This window comes from Oncorhynchus kisutch, linkage group LG3, assembly GCF_002021735.2.
Source record: "Oncorhynchus kisutch isolate 150728-3 linkage group LG3, Okis_V2, whole genome shotgun sequence".
Taxonomy (NCBI): Eukaryota; Metazoa; Chordata; class Actinopteri; order Salmoniformes; family Salmonidae; genus Oncorhynchus; species Oncorhynchus kisutch.
In genome coordinates, this window is record NC_034176.2 from 285,614 (window position 1) to 303,317 (window position 17,704).

Below are 17,704 nucleotides of genomic sequence, written 5' to 3' on the forward strand. Positions count from 1 at the left end.
TTAAAAACATCCTAAAGATTGATTCTATACTTCATTTGACATGTTTCTACGGACTGTAACGGAACTTTTTGACTTTTCGTCTGGACCTGGTGATCGCGCCTCATTAATTTGGTTTGTGAACTAAATGCGTGAACAAAAAGGAGGCATTTGGACATAAATTATGGACTTTATCGAACAAAACAAACATTTATTGTGGAACTGGGATTCCTGGCAGTGCATAGTAACATAATAAAAGTACAATTATAATATGCTATTCTGTCGTCAATGGATGAATGGGATGCCAGCAACCAGATAGAAACTGATAATGGTGCATGTTCAAACCAAGTACATGCTCAATGGCTTTCGATATCTGGAGATAAAACCAGGCCAGCGGGGGAGCGACTGTCTGAGAATGGGCACAATAGAGTGTCTGATACAATGAACAAAATACTGTTTTTAAATCTTGTCATAAATATATTTCCATTCATATTTTTTTATGCAATTAATTATTTGCAATTCTTCATGCACTGGTGATTTTGTTTAGGAATACAGCAAATAATTACACTTGTGACCTGGCTGGTTATATTATTATTAGTAGTATTGTCATCATCAGGTTCCATGCTGGGTGGTACATCTATCAGAGAACAGGTTCCATGCTGGGTGGTACATCTGTCAGAGAACAGGTTCCATGCTGGGTGGTACATCTGTCAGAGAACAGGTTCCATGCTGGGTGGTACATCTGTCAGAGAACAGGTTCCATGCTGGGTGGTAAAACTTCCCAGGCCTGCTAGGAACAGGAAGGCTGGCTTCTGCTTCTGCTGATCCTCCTGGTTTTTTATTTGGCTGGAATGTGGGAATGTGATTTACTGATCGGGGTCCCAGCTAATGTTGAGCTCCCTCCCTGGGTTTCTGTTAGCTGGGCTGAAGGTGTTACTAGTCATTCTCCTCTGATACAGTTGAAGTCAGATGTTTACATACACTTAGGTTGGAGTCATTAAAACTCGTTTTTCAACCACTCCACAAATGTCTTGTTAACAAACTATAGTTTTGGCAAGTTGGTTAGGACATCTAGTTTGTGCATGACACAAGTCATTTTTCCAACCATTGTTTACAGACAGATTATTTCACTTATAATTCACTATATCACAATTCCAGGGGGTCAGAAGTTTACATACACTAAGTTGACTGTGCCTTTAAACAGCTTGGAAAATTCCAGAAAATGTCATGGCTTTATAAGCTTCTTATAGGCTAATTGACATCATTTGAGTCAATTGTACTTGTGGATGTATTTCAAAGCCTGCCTTCAAACTCAGTGCCTCTTTGCTTGACATCAAGAGAAAATCAAAATAAATCAGCCAAGACCTCAGAAAAAAAATTGTAGACCTCCACAAGTCTGGTTCATCCTTGGGAGCAATTTCCAAAATCCTGAAGGTACCATGTTCATCTGTACAAACTGTAGAACGCAAGTATAAACACCATGAGACCACGCAGCCGTTATAGCACTCAGGAAGGAGGTGTTCTGTCTCCTAGAGATGAACGTACATTTGTGCGAAAAGTGCAAATCAATTCCAGAAGAACAACAAAGGACCTTGTGAAGATGCTGGAGGAAACAGGTACAAAAGTATCTATATCCACAGTAAAACGCGTCCTATATCGACATAACCTGAAAGGCCGCTCAGCAAGGAAGAAGCCACTGCTCCAAAACCACCATAAAAAAGCCAGACTACGGTTTGCAACTGCACATGGGGACAAAGATCATACTTTTTGGAGAAATGTCCTCTGGTCTGATGAAACAAAAATAGAACTGTTTGGCCATAATGACCATCGTTATGTTTGGAGGAAAAAGGAGGAGGCTTGCAAGCCTAAGAACACCATCCTAACCGTGAAGCACAAGGGTGGCAGCATCATGTTGTGGGGGTGCTTTGCTGCAGGAGGGACTGGTGCACTTCAGAAAATAGATTGCAACATGAGGTAGGAAAATGATGTGGATATATTGAAACAACATCTCAAGACATCAGTCAGGAAGTTAAAGCTTGGTCGCAAATGTGTCTTCCAAATGGACAATGACCCCAAGCATATTTCCAAAGTTGTGGCAAAATGGCTTAAGGACAACAAAGTCAAGGTATTGGAGTGGCCATCACAAAACCCTGACCTCAATCCTATAGACAATTTGTGGGCAGAACTGAAAAAGCCTGTGTGAGAAAGGAGGCCTACAAACCTGACTCAGTTAGACCAGCTCTGTCAGGAGGAATGGGCCAAAATTCACCCAACTTATTTTGGGGAGCTTATGGAAGGCAACCCGAAACATTTGACCCAAGTTTAAAAAATGAAAAGGCAATGCTACCAAATACTAATTGAGTATGTAAACTTCTGACCCACTGGGAATGTGATGAAATAAATCAAATATGAAATAAATCATTCTCTCTACTATTATTCTGACATTTCACATTCTTAAAATAAAGTGGGGATCCTAACTGACCTAAGACAGGGAATGTTTACAAGGATTAAATGTCAGGAATTGTGAAAAACTGAGTTTAAATGTATTTGACTAGGGTGTATGCAAACTTCCGACTTCAACTGTACTTAGGGTTAGGGTTTCTGTTAGCTAGGCTGAAGGTGTCACTAAATGTCCTCTGTTATTCTCCGTTTCAGCTGAAGAACAAGTTCATGAAGAAGCTTCCCCGAGACGCCGAGGCATCCAACGTTCTCGTAGGAGAGGTGGACTTCCTGGACGCCCCCTTTGTGGCATTTGTCCGTCTACAGCAGGCTGTGATGCTGGGAGCTCTTACAGAAGTCCCTGTCCCCACCAGGTTAATATATAAATGTAAACTAGAGTTGTACGGTTTGACATCATGTAATCTCTTTTGTCTTTCATCCTCAGATTCCTGTTCATCCTTTTAGGACCCAAAGGAAAAGCCAAGTCCTATCATGAGATAGGAAGAGCTATCGCCACCCTCATGTCAGATGAGGTAAGCAGAACAAGATTTCAGAGCAAGGTATTTAACCTTTACTTTTTTTTACTAGGCAAGTCAGTAAAGAACAAATTCTACCTCTGCCACCTCTCCCTTAACCCGGACTACGCTGGGCCAATTGTGCACCGCCCTATGGGAAGGTATCAGCTATGATATCAGATGAGGTAAGCAGAGCAAGGTTTCAGAGCAAGGAATTAGCTATGATGTCAGATGAGGTAAGCAGAGTAAGGTTTCAGAGCAAGGAATTAGCTATGATGTCAGATGAGGTAAGCAGAGCAAAGTTTCAGCTATGATGTCAGATGAGTTAAGCAGCACAAAGCAAGGTGTCAGCTATGATGTCAGATGATGTAAGCAGCACAGATCAAGGTGTCAGCTATGATGTCAGATGATGTAAGCAGCACAGATCAAGGTGTCAGCTATGATGTCAGATGAGGTAAGCAGCACAGAGCAAGGTGTCAGCTATGATGTCAGATGATGTAAGCAGCACAGATCAAGGTGTCAGCTATGATGTCAGAGGAGGTAAACAGCACAGAGCAAGGTGTCAGCTATGATGTCAGATGAGGTAAGCAGCACAGATCAAGGTGTCAGCTATGATGTCAGATGAGGTAAACAGCACAGAGCAAGGTCTCAGCTATAATGTCAGATGAGGTAAACAGCACAGAGCAAGGTGTCAGCTATAATATCAGATGAGGTAAACAGCACAGAGCAAGGTGTCAGCTATAATGTCAGATGAGGTAAACAGCACAGAGCAAGGTGTCAGCTGAATACATGTCTGAGTCCCTACTAAATACTATGCTGCCTGTATAAATCAGTCAGATGAATGCTATACAGGTATGCTGTCTACTAGTTGAACATTCACATTCAGTCCCTTTCCAAACCAGCTGAGATGTACTTGTTGCTGATATTCACAAGTGCTTTGTTTTTTCCAGCCTTTTCTGATAACTCACTGAGGCCCCCTGCTGGGCACCAACTGTCAGCTCTCACTTCATATTTAATTTCATCAGTAGACAATTTAAACATTAACTTTCAACTTTACAAGAGACAAAACAAACTACATAAATATGAAAATAAAAAGCCAAATCAAATCCAAGTGTTGTTGAACTGACGACTTTGTCTTATGCAGGTGTTCCATGACATAGCATACAAGGCGAGGGACAGAGAGGATCTGCTGGCTGGCATCGATGAGTTTCTGGATGAGGTGATTGTACTGCCCCCGGGGGAATGGGACCCGGCCATCAGGATAGAACCGCCCAAGTCTGTACCCTCTGCTGACAAAAGGTTAGCATCCATCTGCTGACATGATATGCTGTTTTATGCGTTTCTATACTATAGTCCTCTATATTGTGCTTCTCAGGAAGAACATGTATGCTGGAGGCGACAGCGGCCAGATGAACGGAAACACGCCCCATGATGGGGGAGGAGGGGGAGGGGGGCATGCAGTGGGAGACGAGCTCAAGAAGACAGGCAGGTGAGTCAACTAATGAAACACAATAAAACACTGTACTGATGAAGGCCATTGATGAAGGCTGAAACATCAAAAGCTTTTAATAGTTGCTTGAATAAAATAATACTTTTTTAAAGGTGTGCGATCATTGCGCTTATCGTTTAAAAAAAATTAACTGTTGCACCTCGACTCCCATTTCTCGTCTTCCATTCCTCTGGAGTCAACCAATAAAATGTATGAGTCTCAGGATAGGTTAATGAGTCAGGACAGGGCAGGAAAGGACAACCAGAATGTTTTTCTTCATGATTTTCAGGTTTTGTGGAGGCCTCCTACTTGACATCAAAAGGAAAGCTCCATTCTTCGCCAGTGATTTCTACGATGTGTTCCACATCCAGGCACTGTCGGCCATCCTGTTCATCTACCTAGGAACCGTAACTAACGCCATCACCTTCGGAGGGTTGCTAGGAGATGCCACCGACAACATGCAGGTCAGGCTATCTCTTCTTTCTGCCAAGCATGTTGAGACCTTTGTTATGAATTAAAGGTGCACTCTCCCAGTTGAACTAAACTATCAGGATGTAGATACTGATAGTTTATCGACGCTGATCTACACACTGATTGTAGAACACCCCTGAACTGCATCCTGATAGTTTAAAATCCATAATCAACATAATATCACTGATAGTTTGAGACCCCTAATTGACATCCTGATAGTTTAACAACTCTGATCTACATCCTGATCTACATGCCTTAAATTACATACCCAAATATATCTACCTGTAGCTCAGGCCCTGAAGCAAGAATATGCATATTTTTGATACCATTTGAAAGGAAACACTTTGAAGTTTGTGTAAATGTGAAATTAATGTCGGAGAATATATCACATGAGATCAATTTTATTTGGAATGGCAAGCCAAACAAAATTAAAAGGGCCTATTTATAGAATGAATAGGGATTTGGAGGACAGAAATGATTAAATATTAAAGCATTAGACCTCTCACTAAAGGATTCAGTCATACAAAAGTTCAACTTTAACTTGGTTCTCTAGTAAATTAGTAAGAAAATATCACCCCATTTTCAAGAATGGCCATGATTAAGATTTGGTCCACAAGATGGCAGCAGTGTGTGTGCAAATTTTCAGACTGATCCAGTGAAGAATAATCTCCCACTACACAATATTTTGCATCAAGTCTGCCAGGAGTTTGCCAGGAATTTGCCCAAATGTGCCGAATTGGTCAAGTTATACATTAAGTACATTTATTTTAATTTTTTATTTAACCTTTATTTAACCAGGTAGGCCAGTTGAGAAAAAGTTCTCATTTACAACTGTGACCTGGCCAAGATAAAGAAAAGCAGTGCGACACAAACAACACAGATTTACACATGGAATACACAAACGTACAGTCAATAACACAATTGAAAAAAATATATATTCAATGTGTGCAAAGGAAGTAAGATTAGGGAGGTAAGGCAATAACTAGGCCATAGTGGCGAATTAATTACAATTTAGCAATTCAACACTGGAGTGATAGATGTGCAGAAGATGAATGTGCAAGTAGAGATACTGGGGTGCAAAGGAGCAAAAAATGTATATAAATAACAATATGGTGATGAGGTAGTTGGATGGGCTATTTACAGATGGGCTATGTACAGGTGCAGTGATCTGTGAACTGCTCTGACAGCTGATGCTTAAAGTTAGTGAGGGATATATGTGTCTCCAGCTTCAGTGATTTTTGCAATTCGTTCCAGTCATTGGCAGCAGAGAACTGGGAGGTAAGGCGGCCAAATGAGGAATAGGCTTTGTGGGTGACCAGTGAAATATACCTGCTGGAGCGCGTGCTACGGGTGGGTGCTGCTATGGTGACCAGTGAGCTGAGATGAGGTGGGGCTTTAGCTGGCATACTTATACATGACCTGGAGGTAGTGGATTTGGCGACGAATATGGGGCCAGCCAACGAGAGAATACAGGTTGCAGTGGTGGGTAGTATATGTGGCTTTGGTGACAAAATGGATGGCACTGTGATAGACTGCATCCAATTTGCTGAGTATATTGTTGGAGGCTATTTTGTAAATGACATCGCCCGAAGTCAAGGATCGGTAGGATAGTCCGTTTTAAGAGGGTATGTTTGGCAGCATTAGTGAAGGATGCTTTGTTGCGAAATAAGAAGCCGATTCTAGATTTAACTTTGGACTGGAGATGCTTAATGTGAGTCTGGAAGGAATGTTTACAGTCTAACCAGACACCTAGGTATTTGTAATTGTCCACACATTATAAGTCAGAACCGTCCAGAGTAGTGATGGCAGGCAGGTGCTGGCAGTGATCGGTTGAAGATCAGGCATTTGGTTTTACTTGCATTTAAGAGCAGTCGGAGGCCCCGGATGGAGAGTTGTATGGCATTGAAGCTCGCCTGGAGGTTAGTTAGCACAGTATCCAAAGAAGGGCCAGATGTATACAGAATGGTGTTGTCTGCATAGAGGTGGATCAGAGAATCACCAGAAGCAAGGGGGACATAATTGATGTATACAGACAAAAGAGTCGGCCCGAGAATTGAACCCTGTGGCACCCCCATAGAGACTGCCAGAGGTCCAGACAACAGGCCTTCCGATTTGACACACTGAACTCTGTCTGAGAAGTAGTTGGTGAAGCAGGTGAGGCAGTCATTTGAGAAACCAAGGCTGTTGAGTCGAAAGCCTTGGCCAGGTCGATGAATACGGCTGCACAGTACTGTCTTTTATCGATGGTGGTTATGATATCGTTTAGTACCTTGAGCGTCGCTGAGGTGCAACCATGACCAGCTCAGAAATCAGATTGCATAGCGGAGAAGGTACAGTGGGATTCAAAATGGTCGGTGATCTGTTTGTTAACTTGGCTTTCGAAGACCTTAGAAAGGCAGGGTAGGATAGATATAGGTCTGTAACAGTTTGGGTCTAGAGTGTCTCCCCCTTTGAAGAAAGGGAAGACCGCGGCAGCTTTCCAATCTTTTGGGATCTCAGACGATACGAAAGAGGTTGAACAGGCTAGTAATAGGGATTGCAACATTTGCGGCAAATAATTTTAGAAAGAAAGGGTCCAGATCGTCTAGCTCAGCTGATTTGTAAGAGACCAGATTTTGCAACTCTTTCAGAACATCAGCTATCTGGATTTGGGTGAGTAGAAATGGGGAAGGTTTGGACAAGTTGCTGTTGGGGATGCAGGGCTGTTGACCGGGGTAGGGGTAGCCAGGTGGAAAGCATGGCCAGCCGTAGAAAAATGCTAATTGAAAGTCAGAATTTTCGTGGATTTATTGGTGGTGACAGTGTTTCCTAGCCTCAGTGCAGTGGGAAGCTGGGAGGAGGTGCTATTATTCTCTGTGGACTTTACAGTGTCCCAGAACTTTTTTGAGTTTGTGCTACAGGATGCAAATTTCTGTTTGAAAAATCAAGCCTTAGCTTTCCTACCTGCCTGTGTATATTGGTTCCTAACTTCCTTGAAAAGTTGCATATCGCGGGGGCTATTCGATGCTAATTCAGTATGCCACGGGATGTTTTTGTGTTGGTCAAGGGCAGTCAGGTCTGAGTGAACCAAGGGCTATATCTGTTCCACGTTCTAGATTTTTTGAACGGGGCATGCTTATTGAAGATGGTGAGAAAAGCACTTTTATAGAATAACCAAGCATCCTCTAATGACGGAATGAGGTCAATATCCTTCCAGGATACCCGGCCAGGTCAATTAGAAAGGCCTGCTCACAGAAGTGTTTTTGGGAGCGTCTGACAGTGATGAGGGGTGGTCGTTTGACCGCAGACCCATTACGGATGCAGGCAATGAGGCAGTGATCGCTGAGATCCTGGTTGAAGACAGCACAGGTGTATTTAGAGGGCAGGTTGGTCAGGATGATATCTATGAGGGTGCCTGTGTTTACAGATTTGGGGTTGTACCTGTTAGGTTCATTGATACTTTGTGTGAGATTGAGAGCATCTAGATTAGATTGTAGGACGGCCGGGGTGTTAAGCATGTCCCAGTTTAGGGCACCTAACAGTACGAGCTCTGAAGATAGATGGGGGGCAATCAATTCACATATGGTGTCCAGGGCACAGCTGGGGGAAGAGAGTGGTCTATAACAGTCAGCAACGGTGAGAGACTTGTTTCTGGAAAGGTAGATTTTTAGAAGTAGAAGCTCAAATTGTTTGAACACAGACCTGGATTGTATGACAGAGCTCTGCAGGCTGTCTTTGCAGCAGATTGCAACTCTGCCCCCTTTGGCAGTTCTATCTTGTTGGAAAATGTTATAGTTAGGGATGGACATTTCAGGATTTCTTGTGGCCTTCCTAAGCCAGGATGCAGACATGGTTAGGACATCCGACTTGACTGAGTGTGCTAAATTAGTGAGTAAAACAAACTTAGTGAGGAGGCTTCTAATGTTAACATGCATGAAACCAATTATTTTACGGTTACAGAAGTCAACAAATGAGAGCCCCTGGTGAATGCGAGTGGAGCTAGGCGCTGCAGGGCCTGGACTAACCCTAACCCTAACCCAAGTTCCTCCTCTGTAATTTGGCTTTCACATAAGTCTTTCTGTACAGATCTTTATTTTTATAATATATTACAATGGATCTGTCTTGAATAAGTTCCTCCATTTCTTTGTGTTTTTCCTCTAACTTACTCTTTAGCCTCTATGGTACAGTTTTTATTGCTATCTAACTTTACTGTTAGTCCTTCAATTTCCTTTGTCAATATGGACTCTTTTGACCTACATTGCTTTTGTTTTATAGATGAGTACTGAATTGCATGGCCTCTAAAGGCACATTTAAAAGTGTCCCGTACAATAAGGGGATCTGATGTACCTATGTTATGTTATGAAAAATGATGTTATAAATGATTCTGTTAAATCCAGTAGGCTTTGATTAAATGTCCAATATCCTCGCCCACTTGGAAATTCTGTAAGAGTAATATATATGCCAATTATGTGATGGTCCGACCGTATTTTTTCCCCTATCAACACTCCAGAGAGAATGACATAAGAATGTAATCAAGACGACTAGCTTGATTAAGCCTCCGCCATGTATATCTCACTAGGTCAGGGTATTTAAGCCTCCATATATCCACTAATTCCAATATATCCATGACATTCATGATTTCCTTAAGTGCCTGAGTGTGATAGTTTGTAGTGTGATTTCCTTTCAGGTCCATAGAGGTACTTAAGACCGTATTAAAATCTCCCACCATAATAATAGAGTCTAGTGTTGCTTGTAGAGTTGATAAATTCTTATGTATATTTTCAGGGGTCAGGGGTGTTAAACAATCAGGATGTAGATCAGGGGTGGTCATTGTTTTACATTCTTTTAACCTTTATTTAACTAGGCAAGTCAGTTAAGAATACATTCTTATTTACAATGACGACCTAGGGACAGTGGGTTAACTGCCTTGTTCAGGGGCAGAACGACAGATTTTTACCATGTCAGCTCAGGGATTCGATCTAGCAAACTTTCGGTTACTGGCCCAACGCTCTAACCACTAGGCTACCTGCTGGTTACTGGCCCAACGCTCTAATCACTAAGCTACCTGCTGGTCACTGGCCCAACGCTCTAATCACTAAGCTACCTGCTGGTTACTGGCCCAACGCTCTAATCACTAAGCTACCTGCTGGTTACTGGCCCAACGCTCTAACCACTAGGCTACCAGCTGGTTACTGGCCCAATGCTCTAACCACTAGGCTACCTGCTGGTTACTGGCCCAACGCTCTAACCACTAGGCTACCTGCTGGTTACTGGCCCAACGCTCTAATCACTAAGCTACCTGCTGGTTACTGGCCCAACGCTCTAATCACTAAGCTACCTGCTGGTTACTGGCCCAACGCTCTAATCACTAAGCTACCTGCTGGTTACTGGCCCAACGCTCTAACCACTAGGCTACCAGCTGGTTACTGGCCCAATGCTCTAACCACTAGGCTACCTGCTGGTTACTGGCCCAACGCTCTAACCACTAGGCTACCTGCTGGTTACTGGCCCAATGCTCTAACCACTAGGCTACCTGCTGGTTACTGGCCCAACGCTCTAACCACTAGGCTACCTGCTGGTTACTAGTCCAACACTCTAACCACTAGGCTACCTGCTGGTTACTGGCCCAACACTCGAACCACTAGGCTAACTGCTGGTTACTGCCCCAACGCTCTAACCACTAGGCTACCTGCCACTCCTAAACTATTAAGATGTATAAAAGGGGTGTCAAACTAGAAATCATAGTATGAAGATCAGGGATGTTAAACTATTAGGATGTAGATCAGGGGTATCATCAGGGGTGTTAAACTGTCAGGATGTAGATCAGGGGTATCATCAGGGATGTTAAACTATTAGGATGTAGATCAGGGGTATCATCAGGGGTGTTAAACTATCAGGATGTAGATCAGGGGTATCATCAGGGGTGTTAAACTGTCAGGATGTAGATCAGGGGTGTTAAACTGTCAGGATGTAGGTCAGGGGTATCATCAGGGATGTTAAACTATTAGGATGTAGATCAGGGGTATCATCAGGGGTGTTAAACTATCAGGATGTAGATCAGGGGTATCATCAGGGGTGTTAAACTGTCAGGATGTAGATCAGGGGTATCATCAGGGATGTTAAACTATTAGGATGTAGATTAGGGTTATCAACAGGGGTGTTAAACTATCAGGATGTAGATCAGGATTGTCAAACTCATTTTTCCCAATTCGCCACATTCAGTTTTCACTGTGGTCTGGAGGTACCCTATTTAAAAATAATTATATTTCCTCATTGGCTAAAATTTGCAAAATATAGTACTCTATCCATCACTTTTGGAATTGTCTATGCCCTCTTGACAGCCTAGCATTTGTTTTGATGATGTTTAGCAAGCTGGACAGAGTGAAGAGTATATCATTTATTTTAGTTATTTCAATGTCGATTAAGATCGTTTTCCCCCAGAATGTTTTTCAGACATTTGTATTTTTACTAAAACCTCCTGCCATTTCCTCTCCCGTTCCTAGTTGGATGACAGTGAAGTTTCAGAGAGAGAACAGATATTTCCTCTTGGGCAGGAAGCCCTCTCACCCCTTTCCTGTCCTCTGTAGCCCACCACCATGAGCACAGTTCAACTCCCTGCTGTACTCTTATACTCTGCTTCTGTGTTGGGGTTACACTATGTTATAATGCACTATAGATGTGTAATAGCGCATAAAGCTGTGTTCTAATGTTTTAAAGATCTGCTCTACTGTGTTCTACTGTTTACTCCAGGGTGTGTTGGAGAGCTTCCTGGGCACGGCGGTATCTGGAGGGATCTTCTGTCTGCTGGCTGGCCAGCCTCTCACCATCCTCAGCAGCACTGGACCTGTTCTGGTCTTCGAGAGGCTGCTCTTCAACTTCAGCAAGTTAGGATCTTCACTTTACCTCGCAATCATGGGGTTCTATCTAACCATGTACAATGACTTGACTATCTAGAGTTCTAACTAACCATGGTTGAATTATGGTCATAGTTGCTGTTGTTACAGTAACTAACCATGTACAATGACTTGACTATCTAGAGTTCTAACTAACCATGTACAATGACTTGACTATCTGGAGTTCTAACTAACCATGTACAATGACTTGACTATCTGGAGTTCTAACTAACCATGTACAATGACTTGACTATCTGGAGTTCTAACTAACCATGTACAATGACTTGACTATCTGGAGTTCTAACTAACCATGTACAATGACTTGACTATCTGGAGTTCTAACTAACCATGTACAATGACTTGACTATCTGGACTTCTAACTAACCATGTACAATGACTTGACTATCTGGAGTTCTAACTAACCATGTACAATGACTTGACTACCTAGAGTTCTAACTAACCATGTACAATGACTTGACTATCTGGAGTTCTAACTAACTATGTACAATGACTTGACTATCTGGAGTTCTATAACCATGTACAATGACTTGACTATCTGGAGTTCTAACTAACCATGGTTGAATTATGGTCATGGTTGCTGTTGGTACAGTAACTAACCATGGTGATTCCCTCTCCTCTCTCTATTCCTCTCTTTCTCCTTTTTCCTCCAGAGACAATGACTTTGACTATCTGGAGTTCCGGCTGTGGATTGGTCTGTGGTCTGCGTTCTTTTGTCTGCTGCTGGTTGCTACTGACGCCAGCTACATGGTTCAGTACTTCACCCGATTCACAGAGGAGGGCTTCTCCTGCCTCATCTCCTTCATCTTCATCTATGATGCCTTCAAGAAGATGCTGAAGCTGGCTGACTACTACCCCATCAACTCTGACTACCAGATTGACTATGTCACCCAGTATGACTGTATGTGTATGGCCCCTACCATCTTAGGTAAGACCTACCTTCTCAACTACCCACTGTATGTGTATAGCCCCTACCATATTAGGTAAGACCTACCTACCAACTTAAGCTTTCATGGTTGGGAAAGGCTTCAGAAAAGTCCTAATTGAGGAAAATGTTGGTTCCTCTGAAGTTCTTGGCTCTCTGCAGAACAGTTATCTTGTCCTTAAACCTCAGGAACTTGACCACTATCGGCCTGGGTCTGTCACCTAGGTTGGTTACAGGTATTTCAGACAAGTCGGTGCGCTCCACCTCAATCTTTGTATTATCCATCTGCAGCTTTTCAGAAAAGATTTTTCTCACTTTCTCGTCAGACTCTGCCCAGTTCATGTGAAGACTGGTATGTCATCCACAACAATACTATTTCTCATGGATTGTCCCTCTAGATAGTCTGTTTTCCCAGTCATCTCTTAATAATGATTCACAGACAGTGCTGATGTCATCTCATGTGGACCTCCAGTTTGTTGTCATCTTGGGGAATTTCTATTTCAGGACATCCCCCTTTCCTTCTGAGCAGTGCAAACTGTTTTTAAGGGCCTCTCAAGCCAGATCGTCCATTATTTTGTTGAGTCCATCAGTATTTGGACAAAGCTGTTAAAGTTATATCCTGTTGTAACGACTGTTTGTAGAACCCTTTTTGTTTGTTTAAAATATCCTTCACCTGTGATAAAGAAACACTGTCCTCTCCATTACTCACGCCTCTGGCTTTGGATGCCATGGTAGCAATGTAGGCTAACGATGGTACGCCACGCAGTTCCAGACAGGGTAGGTCCCAGGACAGATTAAAACAAACAGCAGGGATTTAGACAGCCACAAGCCTGGTACAATCCATGGTCTCAGTCACAATGGCTAACTGCGTCACATGCTCTGTTCAAGCTGTCAAGGAAACCTGACTAGCTTGATAACTACTGTAGTTGCAGTTAGGCTAGCTGCTACGCCCAGCAGCTCTTCAGACCTTTGGTTGGCATGATCCTTGGACAGATAGTAGCGTTCCCAGCAACTGAGGCTAACTGCATTGCAGGATCCAAATTCAAAAGGTAGCCAGTAACCAAACTTTTTCAACAGAACACTTTTTCAGAGACTTTCAAAACAACAATCCGAGCTCTCCCTTGTTCAAAGTTTGTGTGTGTCTGTCATAGTTAAGCTTCTATGCATGGCTGAGCTAAGCCGTATGGGGCATCATACCAGAAGGAGGAGGGGAAATGCAGACCAGTGGGAAGTAAATGAACCAGCCAGTGTTTCAGAAGACTGATGCATGCTAGATTCTCACATAAGCAAGCTGAAACATGTCTGCATTCTGCTGCTTTTCAGGGTTGTTGCTATAAACACATACAGATGCAATGCTCTGAAGAAAGGACAACATCATATATACACTTACTGAATATCTCTGATAGCTGTTGTTTTCTCCCTTTACGATGAGGTTAGGGTTATGAGTTATGGTTACTGAAGGAGAATCAGGAGTCAGGACCACAGTCATAAGATCACATTACATTCCTGAAAGGGCCTTAGCTTGCAGAATGATTGTGTCCTGGTGTTCACCCTGCAGGAATAACCTTTAGACTATACACATCCCATCTGGAGGGGAATAGTCACAAATATACTGCATTCAAACTGGTGAAATGGTCACAGCTAGTCAAAATGAAATAGTCAAAATGATACTGTCGTGAAACAAGTGAAATTGTCAAAATTATATTGTAGTCTCTAGCGAAACAGTCAAAATTATATTGTAGTCTCTAGTGAAACAAGTGAAACAGTCAAAATCATACTATTGTCTGTATGTATTGAAACAAGTGAAATTGTCAATGATACTGTAGTGCAGTGGTCACCAACCTTTTCTAAGTCAAAATGCATGTTGAGATCTACCGCTCTGATCTTTTATTAATGACATACAAAATGGAAGACTACACAACTTTAACCAATTAAAACCAGTTCTGTAGCAGTGAGGTTTGTGCAGTAAACTATAGGCCCAATACATTATCACTGCATACGGGCTTTGCTTGAATTTAACTGCCAATGCATTGTTGTTAGGGACATTTATTAAAATTATATTTCAAAATTTGAGGTAGGGTATATGATCACACCGGTAATAGATCCATTGTTGTATTACTTGTGAGGAACAGTTGAGTGAGCATACATTTAAATAATTCGGTTTTTATTTTACTCTGCTGATGGTGCCGGCATCTGTTGGTCAGTCTCAGTGGAGGGATGTCGAGAGGCGCAGCAGAGGGAGAGAGCAGCAGACTGAGGGTCCGTCTCTCAACATCCCTCCGCTCTGCCTTTCCTCCACTGAGCAAAAAGGGACACAGTCTTCCAGATGATGGCGAAACTCGAGTCGTAACGCATTATTTCAGCCTCATGCTCAAATTCATGTTGTTACTCCTATTAACAGAGAAAGTGAAATATTCCTTGATATTAAAAAAGACTCAAGCCGCTAATAATAACAACAACAACGCAAGTCTATAGATACACTTTCCTACTCGTTCATTACTGTTGCACTGCTTGTTGTAGCGCTGAGTGGAAATAGGAAGAACACACATTTTATGGCTTATAAAAGTGTTGAATACAAAGTGTTGACAGTGCTGAGTAAGAACTTAAGCATGAACTCCATCAAAACAGCAGCTCTTTGCTGTATTCGTTAACAGTCTCTAGTCATGGTTTTAAACGTTTTGAAATCTCACAGTATCAATTTTGCCGTAGCTTTCTTTCATGCGTTCTACTTTACTGCAGACTCGGTCATCTGAGCAATCTGATTGGCCAGGGGTAGGCCTATAGTGCACTTGATTTCATCTCCGGGGCAAACGAGAAGTCAGAGTTTGTACCTTCAGTCAGACACATGAAATGGCAACAGTTTGCCTACCCGGCGCGCAGGGCAGCTGAATTGGCTGCACCTACTCTTAACAGCAGAAAAATAGGAACATAAAGCTTTATCGTTGAGTTTTTTATAGAAATGGTTGGCGATCGACAAGTCGATCACGGTTGGTGACAACTGCTCTATTAAAACAAATTAAATAGTTAAAATGATACTGTAGTCTGTATTGAAACAAATCAAATCAAAGTTTATTTGTCACGTGCGCCGAATACAACAGGTTACAGTGAAATGCTTACTTACAGGCTCTAACCAACAGTGCAAAAAAGTTAGGTGAACAATAGGTGAACAATAGGTGAACAATAGGTGAACAATAGGTGAACAATAGGTGAACAATAGGTGAACAATAGGTGAACAATAGGTGAACAATAGGTGAACAATAGGTGAACAATAGGTGAACAATAGGTGAACAATAGGTGAACAATAGGTGAACAATAGGTGAACAATAGGTGAACAATAGGTAGGTAAAAAAATTCAACACATGTAAAAAGACAGGCTAAATACAGTAGCGAAGCTATATACAGTGCCTACGCATATATGATGGACAGAGAGTAGCAGTAGCGTAAAGAGGTGTTGGCGGATGGTTTTCTATTGTTTATTTCACTTTGAATATTATCTACCTCACTTGCTTTGGCTATGTTAACATATGTTTCCCATGCCAATAAAGCCCCTTGAATTGAATTGAATTGGTGGGTGGCGGGACACAGCCCGGTTAGCCAATGTGCAGGAGCACTGGTTGAGGTAGTTTTGAGGTAGTATGTACATGAATGTAGAGCTAAAGTGACTATGCATATATGATAAACAGAGAGTAGCAGCAGCTGAAAAGCAGCTGAAAAGAAGGTGCATCACTGGGGCTAAGCTGCCTGCCATCCAGGACCTCTACACCAGGCGGTGTCAGAGGAAGGCCCTACTAATTGTCAAAGATCCCAGTCACCCCATTCATAGATTGTTCTCTCTACTACTGCATGGCAAGCGGTACCGGAGTGCCAAGTCTAGGACAAAAAGGCTAGACTAGGTCCTGGGAGAGTTGTGCAGACTCAGGACAACTGAGCTTTGAAGGAATACGCAGATTTAAAGAGGAGTCCGTAATTTGCTTTCTAATAATCATAATCTTTTCCTCAAAGAAGTTCATGAATTTATCACTGCTAAAGTGAAAGTCATCCTCTCTTGGGGAATGCTGCTTTTTAGTTAGCTTTGCGACAGTATCAAAAAGGAATTTCGGATTGTTCTTATTTTCCTCAATTAAGTTTGAAAAATAGGATGATCGAGCAGCAGTAAGGGCTCTTCGGTACTGCACGGTACTGTCTTTCCAAGCTAGTCAGAAGACTTCCAGTTTGGTGTGGCGCCATTTCCGTTCCAATTTTCTGGAAGCTTGCTTCAGAGCTCGGGTATTTTCTGTGTACCAGGGAGCTAGTTTCTTATGATAAATGTTTTTTGTTTTTAGGGGTGCAACTGCATCTAGGGTATTGCGTTAAATTGAGTTCCTCAGTTAGGTGGTTAACTGATTTTTGTCCTCTGGCGTCCTTGGGTAGACAGAGGGAATCTGGAAGGACATCAAGGAATCTTTGTGTAGTCTGTGAATTTATAGCACGACTTTTGATGTTCCTTGGTTGGGGTCTGAGCAGATTATTTGTTGCAATTGCAAACGTAATAAAATGGTGGTCCGATAGTCCAGGATTATGAGGAAAAACATTAAGATCCACAACATTTATTCCATGGGACAAAACTAGGTCCAGCGTATGACTGTGACAGTGAGTGGGTCCAGAGACATGTTGGACAAAACCCACTGAGTCGATGATGGCTCCGAAAGCCTTTTGGAGTGGGTCTGTGGACTTTTCCGTGTGAATATTAAAGTCACCAAAGATTAGAATATTATCTGCTATGACTACAAGGTCCGATAGGAATTCAGGGAATTCAGCGAGGAACGCTGTATATGGCCCAGGAGGCCTGTAAACAGTAGCTATAAAAAGTGATTGAGTAGGCTGCATAGATTTCATGACTAGAAGCTCAAAAGACGAAAACGTCATTTTTTTGTTGTTGTAAATTCAAATTTGCTATCGTAAATGTTAGCAACACCTCCGCCTTTGCGGGATGCACGGGGGATATAGTCACTAGTGTAGC

At 42.4% G+C, this 17,704-nt stretch overlaps 1 protein-coding gene across 5 annotated transcripts in view; it reads left to right on the plus strand.

Annotated features, from left to right (window-relative positions):
- The window catches only part of slc4a4a (solute carrier family 4 member 4a), a 355,296-nt gene that overhangs the window by 233,879 nt on the left and 103,713 nt on the right, over nt 1-17,704 (plus strand). For all 5 annotated transcript variants that reach the window (XM_031816387.1, XM_031816383.1, XM_031816385.1 and 2 more), the window contains 7 exons: nt 2,632-2,789; nt 2,861-2,948; nt 4,075-4,229; nt 4,306-4,419; nt 4,709-4,883; nt 11,620-11,753; nt 12,434-12,708. In XM_031816387.1, coding sequence (XP_031672247.1) covers nt 2,632-2,789; nt 2,861-2,948; nt 4,075-4,229; nt 4,306-4,419; nt 4,709-4,883; nt 11,620-11,753; nt 12,434-12,708 — 1,099 coding nt within the window. The remainder of the gene's footprint in view (nt 1-2,631; nt 2,790-2,860; nt 2,949-4,074; nt 4,230-4,305; nt 4,420-4,708; nt 4,884-11,619; nt 11,754-12,433; nt 12,709-17,704) is intronic.